Source organism: Corvus moneduloides, chromosome 5 (assembly GCF_009650955.1).
Source record: "Corvus moneduloides isolate bCorMon1 chromosome 5, bCorMon1.pri, whole genome shotgun sequence".
NCBI lineage: Eukaryota > Metazoa > Chordata > Aves > Passeriformes > Corvidae > Corvus > Corvus moneduloides.
This window is the reverse complement of record NC_045480.1, coordinates 33,647,812-33,668,994: the sequence shown is the minus strand read 5'-3', so window position 1 is coordinate 33,668,994 and position 21,183 is coordinate 33,647,812. Positions and strand designations below refer to the sequence as shown.

Sequence of the window (21,183 nt, the reverse complement as noted above, 5' to 3'; positions counted from 1 at the left end):
CCTAAATATAAAAAAGCAGCCTTTAAAAGGGTTAAGATCAATTATTGTTTTTTGCTGGGGGACAGAATGAACAGTAAATTCCCTTCTGTATGGCTTTTTAAAAGTAGTCTAGAATGGTGTTCTGATAACAGCATATGTCCTTATTACATTACAAATACAAAATTGTGAATTGTACCGTGCTTATCAGCCATTAGTGGCCAATCAAGTGGTGTAGCCACTTGTTCCTGTATCAAAAATACAGTTTTAATCTGAAATTGTCCTTCTACAAAAGTGGTCTCTTGCCATATACAAATTACAAAGTCACTATTTATGTCTGTAAATGACCTGTTAAAACTGAGAGCTCCCTGAGCCTTCCCTTTTTAAAAATATTAGTGAAAATCACCAGAGAGGCAGGAGTAAAAAAAAGCTAGAATTGTTTTTCTCTCTCTCACAAAATAAGATAAATATTTAATTCTCTGACAAATGGGAGTGTTGAGTAGTTTTGAATAATTGCTCTCCCAAAATGATCACATTCGTTTTCATGTGGTGCAGCACATACAGAGCTGCCGAGGCACCGGCGTCTGTGCATCCCCATCACATTATGTTCTATTCTGCTCGTTCAGACGTAGCTGGAAATGCGTCTCGGGTGTTGATAGAGTCGTATTAACGGTGCATTTCCTTCACATCCTGGCTGGTGGCGAGATGATTCTGATTACCAGGGAGGAGCAACCTTACAATATCAGTGAATTTTTGGCCTGCAATTTCAAGAAGAGAACATAAGTACTTAAACCATTGCTCCAGGACAAAGGCTATCATGTTTTCTTTTGTCTCAGGAGCAGTTTCTGAAGGTCACAAGTCAGGGTGTAAAACCACTGATTCTCTGGTCCTGGGAACTGTTCTTATCCCAGCTCAAGGTGAATCAGTGGTTTCACATGCTGGCCTTTACTTTAGTAGGCCCTGGATGTAATTTCATTTGAGAGAAGTCTTCAGCATGTGGGAGTATTGAAGGTTTATGTATTACAGTTCGTACGATAAACATGTCACAGTAAAAGTGAAGCTCTGAACAGTCTTAGCAGGAAAAGCAGAGACTCTCTACAACAAGCAAGAATGCTCTTCAATTTTCCTACCTGTTTAATTTTGCTCTATACATGTTGATCTATACATGTTCAACATGCAGAGGACAGTTTTCAAGCCATGAGAACAGACTCCAGATAATGTAAAATCAGTGCGGGGCCTGGAGCAGTTTTAGCCCTCCAGATGCCATTAACCCTAGTTAAGGTGCATAAACATGCATAGCATGCATAAAACCTCATGTTGTGAGTTTGGTTGTTTTATCAGGTGAGATGGTGCTACATTTTCCCAAGCCCTATGATAGTTGTTAAAAATACAATATGTGCTGTCCATTGACCTGAGGTACCATGGGGTTTGGTCAGTTTGTCATTTTTGATAGTTGCAATGTTTTCTACTTTCCATCTCCTGTTTTGAGCTTCTGTGATGGGAAGTAAAGCTCTTGCTCTCCTTCCTCCAGAATTCCAGGCTACAAAATGGGGATTGAGCAGTTAATCCTTCATCTGAAACTAAATGAAGAAAAGTAGATTATTGGTATTGGATATTATTTTTATTAGCCCATATGTATATAACGCAGTTTGAAAGCTAGCTCCCACCTGTAATTCAGGTGCCAGTCACGACTGCAGACTCATTTCAACCTGCTGTTTTCTTCCCCCAGTGTATGCAATGAGTTCATTGGCCACTTTCCACTGGAAAAGTCATTTTAAGCATAAGAACTAGCTGGTAGCTTTGTTTGAATGTTTAGCAAGGAGCAAAGAAGCAAGCAAGGATTGGTTTCAGCTCCTGCTTCCCTGCTCCAAAAGGAAACTCTTGGTCTAAATATAAGCATATTGTCAGGGTGGTGCCATGGTCACCTCATGACTCATCAAGCTCCCATCTGTTCTTCATTGCAGTATGACTTTGTGGAGCTCCTGGATGGCAGCCGGCTGATTGCAAGGGAGCAACGCAACCTGCTGGAGTCAGAGCGAGCAGGACGGCAGGCGAGGTCCGTCAGTCTCCACGAGGCAGGTTTTATCCAGTATTTGGATTCTGGCATCTGGCACCTGGCCTTTTATAATGATGGGAAAAATGCAGAGCAGGTGTCTTTTAATACCATAATTATAGGTAAGCATAATCTTTAAAGCTCTTACCAAACACTAGCTTCGGGTCAGGTTTTTTAGGAATACATGGATAGGTTTCCATAGTTAAATGACCTGACTTTATTTTTTTCCAGGCTTTCAATTTATAGTGTTTCTCTTGCTGCTCAGAATAAAACACAGAGTATATATTTTAATTTCTTCATCTAAGGCATAAAGGTTTTAATTTCTTAGTCTAAGGCATAAGGGATGTACCTTCTAGTGAAACAGTGCTTGAAAGGACGACACTGTTTTGAAGTATTTATTAAATGGCACAGGGCTAGATTTAAAGTATGGAGCTCATATAGTTTTACCCTTATAATTTTAACCTTTTTGTTGGAATATAATGTCCTAAGATACTGGGGGCATCAGCAGTAGAAAATCACAGCTATTCATGCTCTTCAAACAAAACAAATGTAAACACTTCTCAGAGCGAGAACACGCTGTCAGTTAGTAGTGGTTCAAATGATAGGTACTTCATGCAGTGGGCACCTGTGAATTATCCTTCTCTTTTTCCTTTTAGAGTCTGTGGTGGAATGCCCCCGAAATTGCCATGGTAATGGTGAATGTGTTTCTGGATCCTGCCACTGTTTTCCTGGGTTTCTGGGCCCCGATTGTTCAAGAGGTAAATCATCCCAATGCTTTTCTCAAGTCAGTTTAAGCGAGCCTGAAGACAAATACATCAGAAAAGCAACATCTTGGATGTTCTTCTTTATAAAGCTTTGGTGAAGATCTTTATTTTGATTGTTGTGCTGTGTTCTGTCTCACAGCAGCCTGCCCAGTGCTGTGCAGTGGCAATGGGCAGTACTCCAAAGGACGCTGCCTGTGTTACAGTGGCTGGAAGGGCACCGAGTGTGACGTGCCTACGAGTCAGTGCATCGATCCCCAGTGTGGGGGACGGGGCATTTGCATCATGGGCTCTTGTGCCTGCAACTCTGGGTACAAAGGAGAAAACTGTGAAGAAGGTAAATGCATAAATATTTACTCCAGCACCAGCTGTTGTTGGTCAGGTTAACAGCTGGCACATCCAGCTCTATGAATTTTTCTAGATCTTACGCACTAACCCTGTCTCTTCAAAAATCATTTTAGAATACTACAAATCAAGTTTTGGAATCACTGGTATCACTGTTTTCTATAGAATTATTGTACTCTATGTATTCTCAAGTAAGCAGTTGGAAAATTAAAGTAATGTGCATGTAATGTTTTTGGTTGCCAGCATACTTGGGTTTTGTCTGGCTGAAGTCAGCTAAAAAGAAAGCACATAAAACACATATGTAGCAATTCTTACTGAATTTCCCCAGTATAAAGCAAATCACTAATTTACTACATTTGTTAGTAGTCTTTTCCACAGACCAGATTGTGGAAAATGCTGATTCCAATGCATCAGAGGGAAAAATGATGCATCATTCTTGTATTCCAGAGATGTGCATAATAATATTCATTCTGGTGTACTGCAAAATGTGGTTCATTTTCCATTCTATTTTTTTAGGGAGTAAAAACTGCTATTTTCTTCCTCAATCAAATTGATTTTATTGATCTCCACATACAAAGTAATGCAATTAAGTCTCTGGAATTAAATTTTCAGACCATTGACCCTACAAGTGTAACATTTTATTGAGTCAAATTGCTAAATTAAATCTCATCATCTAAAGCACAAGTGAATTAAGACAGATAGACAGTATGTCACTCGTTCATTTCTGGGACAAGCTGAGGGTCCTATATAGCTGTCAAAACTATACAGCGGTGGATTGGGTCAGTTACACCAGGGAATAGTGATGCAGAGAATGCAGCACTTGTTACACTATGATTAGGCAGAGTCAAGATTGGTTGCCCAAGACCCAAAGCCAATCTTGCTGTAATTCAGAAAAATAACCAAACTTTGAAAGATTCTCCATTAACTCAGTGGTAATCTGTGGTTGTGTAGGTGTCAGTTATGTGCATGCCCAAATTTCACAGTATCAGAAAGTGATGTGAAAGGGAGCTGTTTTTAAAAGGAAAATTGCAGCTATGCAAGAAGCGATGACAAAGAGTGATTTACCTTGTAGCCAGAGAAGGGAGGCACAAAATATCTTAGTCCACTCTGTCTTTTCCTCATTCATTGCGATGAAAGGAACGTGGACTTCTCAGCTTCAGCTTACTAATGTTTACTTTCAAGATGAGTGCAGTGCTGCCTATTTCATAAGGTCTTGAAATGTGAATTAAGCCCAAATATGCTGTTAGCACTTTTGGGTTGATGACTCATCACTATAGGTTGATGACTGTTGTTAGGATTGACAGGTTTAAGCTGATCTTTCTCATCTCCCTGCAGCGGATTGCTTGGATCCAGCCTGCTCCAGCCATGGTGTGTGCATCCACGGCGAGTGCCACTGCAACCCGGGCTGGGGTGGCAACAACTGTGAAATCCTGAAGACAATGTGCTCTGACCAGTGCTCTGGTCATGGCACCTACCTTCAAGAGAGTGGTAGCTGCACCTGCGACCCCAACTGGACAGGTCCAGATTGCTCCAATGGTAAGAGTTAAAACCACTGGCATTTTATAAAATGTTGATGTCTTGAATAGCAGCATTTTAATGGCATTATTGTGTTAGGACCTGACCTGCTGAGCTGATTGATGTCTTTGAGTTGACTTCAGCATGAACTGTAAATTGATTCAAAGGTTCAAAACAATTGATGAGTTTGAAGGATTTGAAAATCAATACATTTGTTTGTGTCTTTTAGCTGCCTTCATCGGGTAAACTTCAGGTATTTCACATGCAAGTTCTGAATGTTTCTTTTGCGTGATATGTGGATATTTTTCTAATACATCTATTTAGAAACTTAAAACTACACTAGTGAAACCAGGGATGATCACATTTTAAGAATCTCTCCAGCTAATCTGAGGTATTTTTCTTGAAAAACAGATAGCATTCAAGTTTGAAGGCAAAGGGAATGCAAGAATGAATCTTAAACAGCTTTTGAGGCTGGGTGCAGGCTGCCAGGGTGGAAGGAGTTGATAGGAGTGAAGAAGCAGAGGAATTTCTTGAAATATGGAACTGAGCTTATTAAAACCATAGTCTGAGCTTAGAAACAAAAGAAGAAAACTAGAGGTACTATCAGAAAGAGCAGAATCTAAATATTTATAAAGTATGACAGCAGCTTTTTGACAAATATGAGTTTTTAGAATATTGTTTGGTAGCCACATATCAAAAAAGAAATCTTGTTTAACTGTGAGATGTGTATTTGTCTAAAGCAGTTCATCTAAGAACTCAGACGTTTTGTTAATGAAAACTGAACACATGGGCTAGCTGGGTTTATGCCAGCTTATGAATAAATATAACATTTTCATGAGGAACCGTCTTTTTAAAACAAATGTACTTCCTGACCAGGATCTGTGATACTCCATAATGGCTTATGCATACGAGAGTGATAGAGTTCCAACATGCAAAGAAAAAGTGACAAGAGAAGAAAATGTTGTCTCCTGTGAAATTTGTTTTAGAAGAAAAAATCTTTTCTGACCATTTCTAACACTAAAAATGCCTATTATGTTAGAACCCTGTCTAGTTCTCAGGCAAAAACATGGATCCCCATGTTTACTGACACATTGTCCTCTACGCTTTTTTTGATGACCCAGTTATGCTGCCACCTTTACTTATGTTTCATGGAATGATTTGTCATTAAAATAACATAAAATGTTTCTGATCTCAAATATCTCAAGTGTGTCAGACTCACAAAGGAGCTTTGTAAAAATGTGCACAGATTATTTGCTGAAGCTGTGCAACATGACCTTCAGAAGAGTGCACTAAAAAAGTAAATCTTGCCCATAAACATGTTGTTAAGCTGCTGGATGAAGAAAAGAATGAGTTATTTCCATCAGAGGGTTTTATAGGTTTGAAATCAGCAGAGCTTTCCTCTATCTTCATCAGCAGTTTGTCCGTTAATTAGCCCTTCAATTCCACTTCAATTAAATTAACTCTAATTAATAAATTCATTACAAAGATTGACGCACCTTGCTCAAAGCTAGTGTGCTAAAAGCTGATAAACACCTTCACCCTAATGAAAAATTGATTAGATTGAAGAGAAATAAACCTTTCTTTCTCGGAGCTGCAGTGACGTTTTGTGACTCTGAAGTTAATCAAACCATCTTGCATCTTTTAATCAAAAATTTAATTCAAAGTAGATATAAAATGCTATATAGTTGGTGGGGGGGAAGGGAAGGGGAAATTACAGCTGTCTTTCTCCATAAAGGTTTTGGGTTGTTTCTTACGGGAAATGTCACAGCTCCTTGACGCTGTGTTTAATGTTCCACAGCACTTTGAGACAGCAGGGAAGAAAAACACTGTTGATCGGGAAACTGGAAACCTTTCTTGCACTGAATGCAAGTTTCTTTTGCTGTTAAAAATAATTTTGATCTTTTATTACTAAACTACTTGCTGTTTTTCACACGAAAACAGAAACTAAATATAGCACTTCTATGAACCAATACATGGCTACAGCCAGCTGTATGCCAAGGAACTAAACAAGTCCCTCAGGCTGTATTGTATTTCTTTGTTTTTCTGTTTTCTGCTTAGCAGAAGTAAAGTTTTCTGGAGTCTGACTAAATGAACCAAAACTGTAAATGCAAAATCTGGCAGTGTAAATTATCATCTTGTATTAGCTGGGACTTAATATGCGTTGTTTGGCCTCTGACTACCTTTGGCTGTTAACATATTTTTCAATTATTCTATCAGATACAAGATCCTGTTACTATATGTAAATGACAAGTTAAATTGCTGTATGTTGTTTTATTTTTTTAACAAAGTATTATTGAAACCAGACTGTTTCAATATTGAAATCAGCTGTCACTGATACAAATTTACTGAAAGTAAAAGAGAATGATCTTTTACACTTTACAGATGTGTCAGTGTGTCAGCATAGTGCTAATTTGTCTCACTAAGGCTGATTCTTTATAATGAAAAAATGTGTCAGAAATGGCACATTTTAACTTTGAAAGAAAACAGCGAGAAGAGTATGGAAGGGAAACCTTGCTAAAATGAACTTCGTCATATTCGATTTTGACTCACAACAGACAATGATCTAGGTATGTGTTACATTTAGTCACTATGAGTACCGTGTAAGTTCTGGTAGGTCTAAGTGCCATATAATCTAAGATACAAAAAGTTACTCTTAAGAAATATGTGAGCACAAAAAACCTGCTTGAAAATTACTGCAAGCTAGCGAAAGAGCTGTGGACACTTAAACATCGCTAAAGTCTGCTGACTGACTAAAAGAGCATTAGCAAAGAGATAAAGCTCGGTGCTTTCTGCTCTTTTGAATCTTACATGGAAATGTCTTTCACAGTAAATTCCTTTGATTTAACTTTCAAAGATTTTGCCTTTCTTATTCTTTACATGTCGAATTAAAATGTAGCACTTCTAATTAAAGCATTCCCTCTCTCTCCCCTGTGCTTCCTGCCTCCTTCTCTGCCCCCGTCTCGTCTGAATGCAGAAATCTGTTCGGTGGACTGTGGCACGCACGGCGTGTGCATGGGCGGCACGTGTCGCTGCGAGGAAGGCTGGACGGGCGCAGCCTGCAACCAGCGGGCCTGCCACCCCCGCTGCGCCGAGCACGGCACCTGTAAGGACGGCAAGTGTGAATGTAGCCAGGGATGGAACGGAGAGCACTGTACCATTGGTAGGCTGCCTATGCTTTACCCTGTCTTGGCTGCAAAATTCAAACAGCCAGCGCTGCTGGCCACGGCTGAATAAGAAGTATATTGCTTTGAAGGATGTTTCTTCAAACAGAATATTTGCATGTGTCAGTCTGTGGAAAAGAGTTGATGTTTTAAGAAAGGAAATGGTTATATAATGGCTCATCAGTTCTTCATACCTAGTTTGCCATGAAAAGAAGGTAGAAGAATTTCCTTTTCAATCCTTTCCCTTTAACTGCCTTTCACTGAGGAGGAGGTTACTTTTGGTTTGAACTGTAAATATACTATTTGATTTGTGCTTTTCTATTTTTATGTGATAGCTTTATGTCTTTTGCAAATGAAGCTTCCTATTGTTTTTCTTTCTTTTTTTCTCTTTTAAGGAGAAGAAGCTCTAAAAAGTGACTTGCCTACATAAAAATGTCACTTCCACCATGTAATAAATGTGATCTAACTGCCCAAAATTATCTTCTTGTCAACATAATGGTCTATTGTAGAATGCTGTCAAATTTCTTACATGTTAATAATGTAACAGTAGTTTAATACAACTGATTGAGAAGAAGCCATCCTTATTACAGCTTCTGTGTTTCTGTAACCAAGCTAGTTCTAGTGCCTGAAAACCTTTGGAAGTTGCTATACCTTTCTCAGTGGAGCTTTTCTTACCCAGTCCATATGTCCCATATACAGCAGGATATCCTTCTCCACTGCAAAGGCTTTGACAGTGAGCTAGCATGAGAAATTATGCGTGTAAATAGGAGGGCTAAGAAAAAGTGGAGCTGCAGTGCTGAGAAATTCCCTTCCACACTAATTTCCCTTTGTGCAAGGTGCTGCATGTCTGTAACAGTGGAGTAGAGTCCTATCCAAACAATTTTTATCTCAGCATAACCACACAGAGAAACTTCTGCATGACAACAGGTAGGAAGCACAGGCAAAGGAACTGGCAATGGTCTGCATGTAAGAGATGACTAGTTTGCACTTTGTGAGTGGAGAGCATTGCATGAAGCTCTTTAAAGGCTGTGAAAGGAGTGACAACATGACTGAAATATTTATGGGACACATCTCCCAAGTACAAGAAGCATCATGGCTAAGCACTTTGAGGTGGATCGAATTAGCAATGAAAGAGGTAGCCACAGGTCAGACAAAGGCAAGCATAACACTGAGTGCTGAAGAAATCATGAGTAATCAGAAAAATCAAAAAAAAGTCCAGTAAGCAAAAAAACCCCACACAGTTCTATGTTTGGATAGATGGAGGAGAGATGGTTAAAAGAGGTGATGTAGCTGAAGCAACAATATAGGACAGTAAGTCTAACTGCAGTGGAGCTGATGGATGTGAATGTAGCATGATTTGCTTTTGCCACAAGCTAAAAAGAGGCTGGAGAATTTTAACTTTCATGGAAGTTTTGGAAGGGCTCTAACTCTGAATGTGTTGGCATAACTGAGACCTGAGTATCTAGAAAACAGAAAACCCAGGCTGTGTTCCCGGGTAGTTTACAGCCCTGACTGGGGGGCAGGTGGTGATCCTGTACTTGGTGGTTGCGAGAAGCAGTGCTAAGAGCTTTGAAGGCAGGGAAAATGAGAGCCTGTTGCAGCTGTATTAATTAATACCCACATCATTGCACCAGGAAGATGAGGCAAGGTTTTCTTTTTTAGAAGGAAGTCAGGTGTGAAAGTAGTAAGATTGACTCAAGAATTATTTTTTATAGCAATCACAATTGATTTTTTTAAATTTGGTTGGTTGGTTGGTTTTGGGTTTTTGTTATTTACTAATGAAATTGTTCAAACATACAAGGGAAAGGTAATCAAGGTGCATCTACAGAATCCTAGGGAGAATCTATAGGGTTAACGTTTTTGAGGAGCTTCCAAAAAACATGCTGACAAAGAGAGTAGAGGGGTGGGGAGAGAACTGCTTTCTTAACAATAAAAGAAAGTAAATATTTAGAAGTAGGATAAAGCCTTTCCCTTGACTGCTTTAACTTGACAACGAGCAATTACTCAGCAGATCACTCTGCTGTTGGTCTCACTGACCTTGGCAGCATTTCAAGGGTTGTAGTTATATACGGATGAACTGCTCTTGAACAATTTTTCCAACATATTAAGCACAAACAAGTTTTTCCTTAGCACTGGGCAGGCGGGTCTGTCTTCCCACCTGTTTATTCTTTAAATGGGTGTTTACTTTGTGGCTGCTGCTGTAAAGATAGTTTGATTTGTTTATATTGCCCTTAAAGCCTCCAAGGCAAGTAAGGAGGCACAGGCTTTAGGCTGCTGTTAAATTTAGTTTTTTAGAGCTATTTTCTTCAGGAGCCCCATGTTACAGAGAAGCCAGGTCGTTTTACTGCTCATTTTCAACAGTATTTCAATTTAGTGGGGGGAAAATTGCTGCCTCCTTAGCTTGGCAGATGAAGAGTCAATTTCTTTTCTCTCATCTACCCTACAGTAGGTAGTAGCTCTTTCTGAGCAATAAATTTCAAAACACAAGGGACTTCAGAATATTTCTCTATGCAAACCAGTTTTTTATTGTCACCCTCCATTTGTAACCCAGGCATTTTATGCTACTTACAACTCTCTACTTAGTAGCAGAATATTTGCATAATTCGTGTTATGTGTATGAACGACTCCTACTCACTCTCCCTTTATATGTCTGAAAATAAACAATTGCACCCTTCTTATTTCTAAAAGTCCTTAACCATTTAGCTGCGGTACTGTGAAGTATTTTAGAAATGCAGATGTGTTTCTTTGTTGCAGCTATTAGCTGGAAGCTATATGAAGTGCAACAGCCAAAATTAACATCTTCTTTGGGAAAGGAATGTTCCAAAGAAATTGTAAACCTTAAGGGCAATTCACTTTACTCACTTTTTGGGAAAGGAATAGCCTTCCAGACCTTTGGCTGGATGTACAAAATGGGGCAGATGTGTCTGCACTACTCACAGAGGCCCTAACTGGAATATATACTGAATCATCTGAATCCATAGCTCATTTGATCAAAGAGTTTTTGGTATTTTTGTGAAGCATGAATGCCATTCAAAATGGTAAAAAATGTTTTGCACCTCAGCTAACAATTTTGATGTATTTTTAAATGCTAACTATCTGTCCAGTCTCATTTTCAGTTAGCCCACTGTTTGTATTGTAAGTTGACATGTGTTAAAACATAGAATGAAGGAAAAAACCAAACCTGTCTCCTTAATTAAAGCAAGGTAGTCCTTAGTTTTATTTCTCTCTAATATCATTTAAATTCTAGATTGCTTCTTGAGTTATGCTGATTTTTACATATACTTCAAAATATTTGAATGGAATTTAGTCAGAGGAAATTCTAATTATTCTAAACTGCCGGATACCTATTTCATTGTCGGTGTTTTTTTTTACTTCAATACTTCAAGTTGTTGGGAAGAAAAATTGTAGGTGATTGCAAAGGTTTGCTTTTTTTTGTTCAGAAAAAATTTAGACATCTGCTTATCTGGGTTAAACATCGGGGTTTCCCTAAGGCTGAAGATGACAAGACTGGATTGGAGAAATTATATACATATATGTTTTATATACCTTGATATTTCATAGAGAGTAGACTAAATAAAAAGTGGGGAGGGGGGAAGTCTATCTTTTTGAAGCAATGTGTATAGTAAGGTGGACAGGATTGTTTTGACTAATGCAGTAAACCTGATGTGTATTGCTGATATCCACTGTTCTGTTATGGGTCTTTGGCACAGGGTAGTGCCACTTCAATAGCACACCTGATGTCAGCACACTTGTGAGCCACTGCCTTTGCTGTGAATGCATACTTCCACATATTTATATCAAAGATGTTCAGCAGATAAGTACATGCTCAGCATTTTGATAAATGAATCTAATAGGAATTAGCAAAACTCAAAACTTGGTACTAGTGTTCAGGATCTTAGAGGTTTCAACTAAACATAGGCAGTGTATGTTTCAAATACTAAACAACTTAAGGCACCTAAGTTGCTTACTGTCTCTTCCCTCTGGCGAACTGTAGTCGTAAAATCATAGGATCGTAGAATAGTTTGGGTTGGAAGGGACCTTTAGAGGTCAACCCCCACTGCAGTAAGCAGCAACGTCTTCAGCTAGATTTGGTTGCTCAGAGCCTCATCCAGCCTGGCCTTGAATATTTCCAGGGCATTCACCACCTCTCTGGGCAACTTGTTCTGGTGTTTCACTACCCGCACTGAACAAAACTTCTTCCGTAAGTCTTGAATCTACCCTCTTTTAGTTTATTACCCCTTGTTCTGTCACAACAGGCTCTGCTAAAATGTTTTAATGTAATGTTTTACAATTTCCTGTAACCCCATGAGAACAGGTTAAATCAACAGTTCACTGCAGAGCTGTGGAAAATCACCTGTCGATTGTTTATTTGGTCTGGAAGTGACATTCACGGGTCTGAGGTGAACATCCATATATTATTTTTTGAAGCTCAACCTGCATCTCGATGGGATACAAGACCACAGATGCACAGCTGGTGCCCAGGTGATAGCCTGGATGAAAATTTGCTCTGTAATTAAGTTTTCATAACACAGTTTGTGCTAAAGTATGGGGTTTTTTTCCTTTCTGTCCTGGCTTGCATTGAGTTCAGTGACCCTCTCCTGTCTGAGTAGTTGTTTTGTGAGATTGGAACAGATACTATTTCAGAAAGTCTATCATTTTTTGTGATATTACTGTCATGTACCATGAGTATATTAGGTAACTGTCATAGGAAGCCCATAAATATGAATACTTTTCCAGCTGCTTTTCCATTAAACTCTGTTAGCTGAATGAAATTAGTAAATAATTATGTTGGTGGAGAAGCTGCTGTATCGATGTGCTGTGTAACAACTCACTTTTACAATGCAGCTTAATTTTTTCTATAGACTAAATTTGTTTTAGCATAATCTAAATTGCAAATTTGCCAATTTGCATTAAAACTATGCCTTCTTGTTCAGAATTGTCAACACCTCTTTTTTAAAAGTCTTTAACATTAAGCATGGGTGGGTAAGACCATCTGTTTATAAAGCTTGCCTGCAGCTCCATTACTTAACACAAGACAGGTTACAGCTGTTTAATTGTTATCATGTTGAACGATTATCTTTCAATCCAAAATTAATATTTGTATATGTATGCATGGAAAGCACATCATTAAACATAAATGAGCTAAATGTGGATTAATGTGATTAAGCATTCACATTAATCCCTCAGGAGGGCTAAAGTTAGCATCATGGTACTTCCATGCTACTTTTGAGTGCTGCATGAGGCTGCTTTACCTGGTATGCAGAACTGAAAATCAAAGCCAGTGGTGGTTTACTGGGAAGTGTGCAGCTTATGTTTATATTCCAGTGAAGACCAGAATCTGATTTATTTTCTAAGAATTTCCCCTAAAATTTAGTTGGGGAAAAAAATAACAAGGAACAGGAAATTATTTATTTTAACCTTTTTCTTCGCATGAAAAGACAGTAGCATGACATTCAAATCAGTCAAACCAAAAAAATAAATTTTCCTCAGCAAGAGATTTTCTAGTTTCATCTATTTTAGCCAGAAAAACGGGAATGTCATCTGGTTTAGATATTTAGAATGATGAGGAAAATGAGTCTAGAGCACTTTCCCATAAGTGGGTTTCTGTTAGCACAGGCTATTCTGGTGACTGATTAAAATGGTTTTCTGGCTAGGGACAAACACAGAGGCATCAGTGTGCTGGTTTTCCATGTGACCACGGTCAGATCAGCATAAGCACAGAAGTACAGCAAGTGTAGAGGGATGCTAAGACAGAATCTCCTCCAATAAGTTCTATGGCCTGCACCTGTTCCCTTCAGCACGTGTTTAGCTTAGGGCTCCTTCTCTTACAGATTTCAAATATGACTGCAGGGAAATGACACCTTATCTCTCTATAAGATCAGAGAGCAAGTAAAGACAAATGTGTTCCTTCAGTTAATTAAATGAAGTGCTGATAGAAAACTTGATATGGCTATATATCATTCCACTGTACATTTTTGACACATGGGCTAGACAGAGTAAGTCATGGACTAGTTTGATCTGTCTTCTCTACATTTGCACGTTACTGGGAGAGCAGCACAGATAACCAGTATTATGATGCCCACTGTCCTTTCAGTGCTGATGCTAATTGCCAAGCATGGCTTACTTTTCTCAGAAGTTTAAATTACTGACAATATTCACATTTCAGAGTGGTTTAATGTGTCACATATTTAATGTACCTTAGTACATGCACAGGAATTTTCCATAAATTTTAAGGGGTTTTTTTTAAATTTAGAATTTAGATTCTTTTGAAATTCTTGTCCCTCAAATTGTAATAATTACTCCTGTATGAATATATTCTGTAATTATCAAAATTCCTAAATTTATGTTTTTCTTTAGTTATGGGTTCATGGAATTATACCTGAATGCAAGTTTCGTCTTAAAAATAAGATTGTATCTGAATGAAGGTATGACCTTTGACATTCAAATAGTTTTTATCAGATAAAATCAAATATTCAAATATAATTATATCCAATATCAATTAGTTTACCACAGTATTGTGAGTGAAACCCTAGTTTCAAAACACCTGACTGCCTTTGCAGTTGGGATTTCACAACAATATTTATACCTCTACCCTCAATACAAAAAGCCGACAAAGAAGAGGTGATGACATTTTGGCACCCAGAAGACTGATAACCACAGTTTAACTAGATTTCATGAAATTTAGAACAAATTTGGCTTTTATCTTTCCTATGCCTAAAGGGCACGTTATTAGTTTGCCAGGCCAAGCTTTGAATATGCAAAATATCTGTACATTGGGTAACCATAAAAATACTCAATTACCAGGTGAATTTAAGATAAAGCATGCATTTTTGGAACTGTGAAAAAAAGGGAGTTATTGGTCAGGCCTTAACACATTTCAAGACCAAGTATCTCAAATACAAATTAACTGCTAGCATACTTTAAATTGCTAATTGGTTAATTTGCATTTAAATGAGGACCACATGTGAAGTTCAAGTTAGGCACATTTTCAGAAAGCAGCAGAATCCTCTGAGATGTGAAGAATTTTAAAGTGTGTTGCAAAGCTTCTTTGAGCTGAAGTGGCCAGAGAGTAAGTGCTTTTGTACGTCGTATACTTGCATGCTGGTCAGACCACATTCCATAAATACTGTCAGTCAGGGAGAAAGATGGAAACCATAATGCTTCCCACCCTGATCCATGCCCTGATGTGTTTTCAAGTCAAATTTATCTTTCAGTTCTTAATGTAAGTGTCAGGTTTTTACCTGTATCTGAGGCAGGTCTTCACAAGTTTGTTGCTTCAAATGGGCATTTGAACATCTTCAGCCTGTACATGTGAGATAGTTTTAACTCTTTAACGGTGTATACCCTTCCTTCAAAATCCTCTTCCAGTTAAATAGATGTTAAGTGGGGAGCAACACTGCTCACGATCTTACCAGCAGTCCCAAATTTCCTATGTCTGTTACATCCTTAATAGTAACTGAACCTTTTATTCTAATATATATGTGGCTTTCCAGTAATAATGATTAGAAATCTTACTTTACAGTAAAATTGGGATGGTCTCCAGAACAAAAAATCTAAAGGATAATGGGCTTATGTGCCTTTGTATATAAATCCCATAAATGATTGCTGCAAAGAACAGTTGCAATTTTGGCAAGGGATAAATTGCAGTGAAGTCAGGTCTCTCTGCAGATATTTAAAATGCATAAATTATTAAGAAGGTATGAGTTCAGGGTGATGACTGTGTTTTGGCCTGTGTAAGGAGGAAAAGAAATAAAATTGTGTGAAACTATAATTCCATCCATGTGCTCTCCTTTACAAGAAGGGCAAAATGGGAATTTAGGAGTAAAAAAGTATCAAAAGGGAAGAGCGTTTGTAATCCTCCTCTATTGGCAGCAATGCTCTGAACATATGGTATGTCTAAGACAAGGTTCTTATAAACTCAGAGAATGGATGACGACCATGAGCTGCTTACAGTGGAAGAACATGTGCTTTCAGTACTGTTCAGTGATGAATAGAAAGAATTGCATTTGCAAATGATACCAAAGCCTGCTGCCCCCAAGCACTTTGGAAGATAGGACAAGAATTTAAAATTACTTTGACAAATAGCACATTCTATGCAGAAAAATAGGGTACAATTCAACAAATGCTGGATTCTGTGCTTAAGAATAATCGGCTGCAGAAATCCAAGATAGGAGGCAGTTTGCCCGGCAGAAAAAACTGTAGGAGATGCTGAATTTGACATGACTGAACCTTTCTCAAGACAGGCTAAAGAGTATCTTTAAAATTTTATGAATGTTGGACTTCTGCAAGTTTTTTGGTAGCTCCTCAGAATTTGCATATGGATGCATGCTTTTCTTAGTCATTCTTTGGGTGGGAAAGCAGTTGCCTAAAGGAATCAATATGCTATTCCCTAAGTCTGCTGTGGGTAGGATAAGAAATGCTGGATTTAAATATTACAAGGGTTATTTGGGGTTTTATGTTCAAAAGGTGGTTTAATTGTCGAAACAGTTAAGCTGTGACTGGATGGAAATGAGAGGAAATAAGGATGATCTTCTAGCCACATCAGGAGGAGTAAACCACTGTGGACTGAGTCTTGAATAGATTAGAGAAGTCAGACCAGAACTGTCAACTCTCAGTTTTGTACCAGTTCCCCCAAAACAAGAACCAAAACTTGTTTACAAACTGCATTCTCCCTAAAGCTTGCAATAAGTTTTCTCTTCTGCTGGCAAGTGCCTGTGAAACCACTGATGAAGTGCATGCCTCATCCCCTGCTACTACTTGGCTGCACAGGGAGTAAAAAGTAATGTTCGTAAAAAGAGACTGGTGCACAGGGTGATCTGGTTAAGGATGATTTTGAAGAACTGGATTCCACCCTTGATTCTACCATGTATTTTCTGTTAGTTGTTCACAAATGCAGACTTTAAAGAAGTGCTCTCTGACTGTTCTTAACTTTCTGGGAACAAGACTTGCACATTTGTGAGTTGCTAAAATGTTGGTTCGTGTATGAAATACTATATAATTCTAAGTATTCCAGAAAATCACGTCATAGATGCTTGTAGCCAAGTGAATGGAGACTTCTCACTCTGATCTTTCTTTGCTTTAGTTACTGGTAAAATGAGGTAAGAATGTATTCTCTTCATACCAGTGGTATGAAGATACTGTGCTAAATAATTGTGACTTAGGGAGGAAGGTGATAGGAAAGTTTGCAAGAGAGCTGTTGCTTCTTTGTTTAGGTTAGCATAGTGTACCTGCTACTAGGGCATCAGCTGTTTGTTGTTTGTGAGAGAATGCGTGCTGAATGAGGACCGTGAACTCTGCACATTCACAAGGGAAGAAAACTTCCACAGGTAGCCATAAACCCATCACTGCCTAAATTTTGGATGCTTGACATGGCCACTGTCATGGTATTCTTCTAATGTGTTAAGGGGTTTTTTGTCATGTGGATTGTAAACAAAATTTTATACAAATACTAAAAATTAATGCAAAAAAGTGAAGATATTAAAACTTTCTACCTCTAAACAAACAGATAAATGTGTGGGAAGCTTAAGGGAGACAGTATGGTAACAACATAGCATAGTTTGCTTCCGGTCAGCTTTTATTCCAAGAAAAACATGGCATCTCCCTGTATGACACTTGGTGCAAGGTTATGTGAGAATGCAAACGTGACTGATGCAAGTTATGTCATTCACATGTTCCTGTAGAGGATGGGTATCTGAGAGCATGAAGTTTGTGTGAGCAGCAGAGGTACTTAGGCAGTCATTCACCAGGAAATGGGAACTGCGATAAGGAGTTGGGGGAGACAAGGAGAAGAAGCAAAGCAGAGCTTGCTCCAAGAGGAGTAGAACAGTGTTCTTCATTGTTGCTGCTACTGAAGGAATCTTCATCATCTCTCTTTTCTTTTCTTCCCCCCTTTGGTTCTTTTCTTCCCCTATTTTGGTTCTCTTTTCTGTTTCTAATTTCTCCTGTTTTCTTTTAGAGGGAGAGGCTGTAATCCAGTAAGGAAGGGAGAAAGCTGATTGTGTTGGTGGAGAGGAGGGTTTCAAGGTGTCAAAAGTAAAAAACCTTAAAAAAAACCTAGTTTTTTGTTTAGGCTGACCTAGATCAATATGGCTTTGGTCACATTCATTTGTGGTTTTGCCTCATGTCTGGTGGTGCTATGAGGTTAAATCTGCTCTTACAGCAAAGTAATTCATGACTCTTGTGGAGCTGTTGAGTTGACACTGTAACAGGACAATATATACATTACAAAAACATGGGGCATGTTACACTCTAGTGTACAGATTACAAAGATTATGATGGGTGAAGATGTCTGATGGAGGATAATGATTTAAACTAATAGAGATATAAATTCGCTATGCAGCATTTAGAAGCATGTCACCATTGTAATCCCATATGACAGAATAATCAGAATAAAGCAGTGTTACAAGTACCAATTAGGGAACATTAAATCAATGGGTTTGTGACTCATGCCGATTTAAACGGGAGCTGATTGGAATAAATGGATTTAATATGTACTTTTATTCTTAGGGTATTCTGTCATACCTGGAGGAAGTAGGAAAGACACTGACTTACATCTCTGATAGGAAACTAATGGGAGGCATTAAATCAAAAAAAAAAAAAAAAAGTCAGGGTTCCGAGTGGTTAAGAACTATGCTGTGTTAAATGTGAATTTGCCTGACTGTTACCGGTTCTTTGTAAAATCAGTTATCTGCCACATATTTATGTAAATACCCACACAGATTGATCATTTGTATTTTATGTTGTATGAATTTTGAATGCCACTTAGAGCTCCTTGGACTTCTGAGTAGCCTAGAAAATGTACAAATCTTATATCTTCAGTTTTGTTTTTCTTTTTTTCATTTGGACTTATATGATGTCCCTCTACTCCTGGAAATAATAGCAAGATTTTAAATGGCACAGTGTTAAACTCTGCACAAATACCTTTGTACATATATTGCCTGGTCTGTAATTAGACTTTTTAAGGGCATAAAATAACATATATGTGCCAGATGTGTAAATATCTTGCCAAGATGCTCCATCCTACTGAAGTGCTCCAAATCCCGCCTGGAATTCTCTATACAGAGGGGAAAAGGGCTTGTGTTTCGCATTTCCACACAGGTTCATTCCTCTTTCAGTTCCAGTGCCATGAAGATAAGGAAGACAGCATGGCTAGTTAAACTTCACTGCAAAGTTATACAGTTTTTGGTCATTCATTTTCTGCTTTATGATTTTTCCACAATGCTGCGTATTAGCCACAATAGTTTCTAACATTGTCCTTAATGTCAACTGACCGTGAGTAAAAGGATGCTGGAAGGTAGAACTTGTTTTCTGAGCATTATGGTTTTGTGGTTTGGAACTGACATCTTATAGGACTGCTGGATACAAAAAAATCTTAAAGAGCATTTTCTTCATCTATCTTGTATTTCAGGGCGGTTGTTTTGGTTGTTGTTGTTTTGTTGTTGGTTGGTTTTGGATTTTTTTAAATGAAGATTGGATCTGAAAATAAATAGTATCTGCGGGCCTGGGATTGCAGGGACTGTTTTCAGTTGCCTAGGAGGTTTTTTTAATATTCCCTTACCTATCCTTACACTTGTAGAGGCATTTAATGTTTTATTGGTGGACAGATGCATTCCCCAGACAGACCTGATTGCTTTCATTTTATGAAATAAAGCTTGATTTTTCCGCCACACATACTACAGCATGTTTTAAGCTGTGTAGGGACAAGGGGAGTTACACTGGATGAGTAAGAGAAGAATTTGATCCACTCTGAAATGTAGCTGTATCACTTTTCTTTTTGTTTGTGGTTAATGTGAAAAGCTACCTAGTTTGTTGCTGCTGCTCTAAATGTTCTGTATTGATGTTTTCATCTTACTTTGTCTTGCATCAACGTTACCATTATAGGGGAAAAAAAAAGAAAAGGCTGTGTAGTGGACACCGGACACTTTCTTCAAGAAAAAGGGACTAGAAAGTTTCCCCCTCTTAGTTGTAGCAGTGACACTGCCTCCTAATATGTACCTTACCACCTCCCTCCTTGGACTCGAGCAGCTTTTTTTGGTTCATCCAAACTGGAGGAAAGGCTATAGCTGGAAATGCCTGTTACCCATCCAACGGGATCCTAGCAAGTGACAGAGAACTTGCCAGACAGGGGCCATCATCCCTCAGGGATTTAGGAAGGTCAAATTTTAAAAGAAAGAGAGCCTGTGAAGGCTGTGTTGAGAGACCTTGTCCACAGCAAAACCAGGGGATTGTATCCAACGTTCCTGGCTCAGTTTGTCCTGTCCCACTGCAATGGTCTGTAGAATCCCATCACCTTGGGCGTGGGTGGCTGGCTTTGGTAGCCTGTGATGGACCTGGTGGCTTTGCTATATGGCATTAACCCCTTTCACACAACTGCAGTTGATCTGTTTCCTGGAAGGAAGGAGGGAATATGTTACCCATCTGTGCTGTGTCTCATGTATTAAAAGTAGGCCCTGCTGCTTGAAATCCATCTTATGCTCTGTATGTCATTCATCCATCTGCCTCCTCAAATCTTTTGTGAAATGTTAAGTGTCATAACTTACGAAAAAAAAGTCTGCTATCCTTGTATATACCGTGTTATTTATTTTTATACATCTAAAGCCTAAGTGTAATTTTCACCTGCTTTTCAAAATGAAATGGATCATCACGCTACTCACCTCACTACACCCTCTTCCACCCCATATTTACAATACAGCTTATTTTACATACTTGGTTTGTGTGCTCAGAAGAGTAACTGCGACTGAATTGAGGCAGAAGAAAAAAATCCTCCTAAAAATCCTGTTAATCCAAGATAGTGTGCTGTTTATGATGTCAGAGTCATGAGTGACCTGTAAACCAAAAATCTTCCTGCATGGTTAGTGTTTTAAAGCTCATAAGCTAAGGAATTGCTCTTACGTTGTGTTGAAAATTGAATTTTTTAACTAGCTTTGATTGTATTTTTGTTGTATATAAAAATCAAAGCATGTGAAGAGAAGTCCGAATAAAATGTAGTCTCAGAAAGGTAGCATCTCTTTTGCTTGTGCAGGCCTACTTTCTAAAACAGTTTCATTGATTCATGATGATGTTTGCTGGAAAGAGAAATCCTTGCATTTTAAAAGCTCTGAAATACATTTTCATTTTGTAATGTAAGACCTCTCAGGTGCACCTGCTTGATTTGCATGTGAATTCTGAACAGTTCTTCTTTCATGTGACACTTCTGAAATGTCTGTCTGTTTTTTTTTTTCTTTTTAATTCTCAAGCTCACTATTTGGATAAGATAGTGAAAGGTACTGTATATTTGCTCTTTGACATGCCTATATCTACATGTTTGGGTTTTTTTAATATTAATATATAGTTAAGAACATCCTAGTCTGGGCAAAAGAATCTTCTCTTACAT

At 38.3% G+C, this 21,183-nt stretch overlaps 1 protein-coding gene across 31 annotated transcripts in view; it reads left to right on the top strand.

The window, feature by feature from the left end:
- TENM3 (teneurin transmembrane protein 3) overlaps positions 1-21,183 on the top strand; it is a 1,330,479-nt gene that overhangs the window by 1,241,357 nt on the left and 67,939 nt on the right. For 27 of the 31 annotated variants that reach the window (XM_032108354.1, XM_032108353.1, XM_032108357.1 and 24 more), the window contains 6 exons: positions 1,941-2,151; positions 2,686-2,787; positions 2,933-3,127; positions 4,471-4,671; positions 7,625-7,810; positions 21,047-21,073. In XM_032108354.1, the coding sequence (XP_031964245.1) occupies positions 1,941-2,151; positions 2,686-2,787; positions 2,933-3,127; positions 4,471-4,671; positions 7,625-7,810; positions 21,047-21,073 (922 nt within the window). The remainder of the gene's footprint in view (positions 1-1,940; positions 2,152-2,685; positions 2,788-2,932; positions 3,128-4,470; positions 4,672-7,624; positions 7,811-21,046; positions 21,074-21,183) is intronic. The other 4 variants (XM_032108375.1, XM_032108383.1, XM_032108382.1 and 1 more) reach the window with 1 other exon arrangement.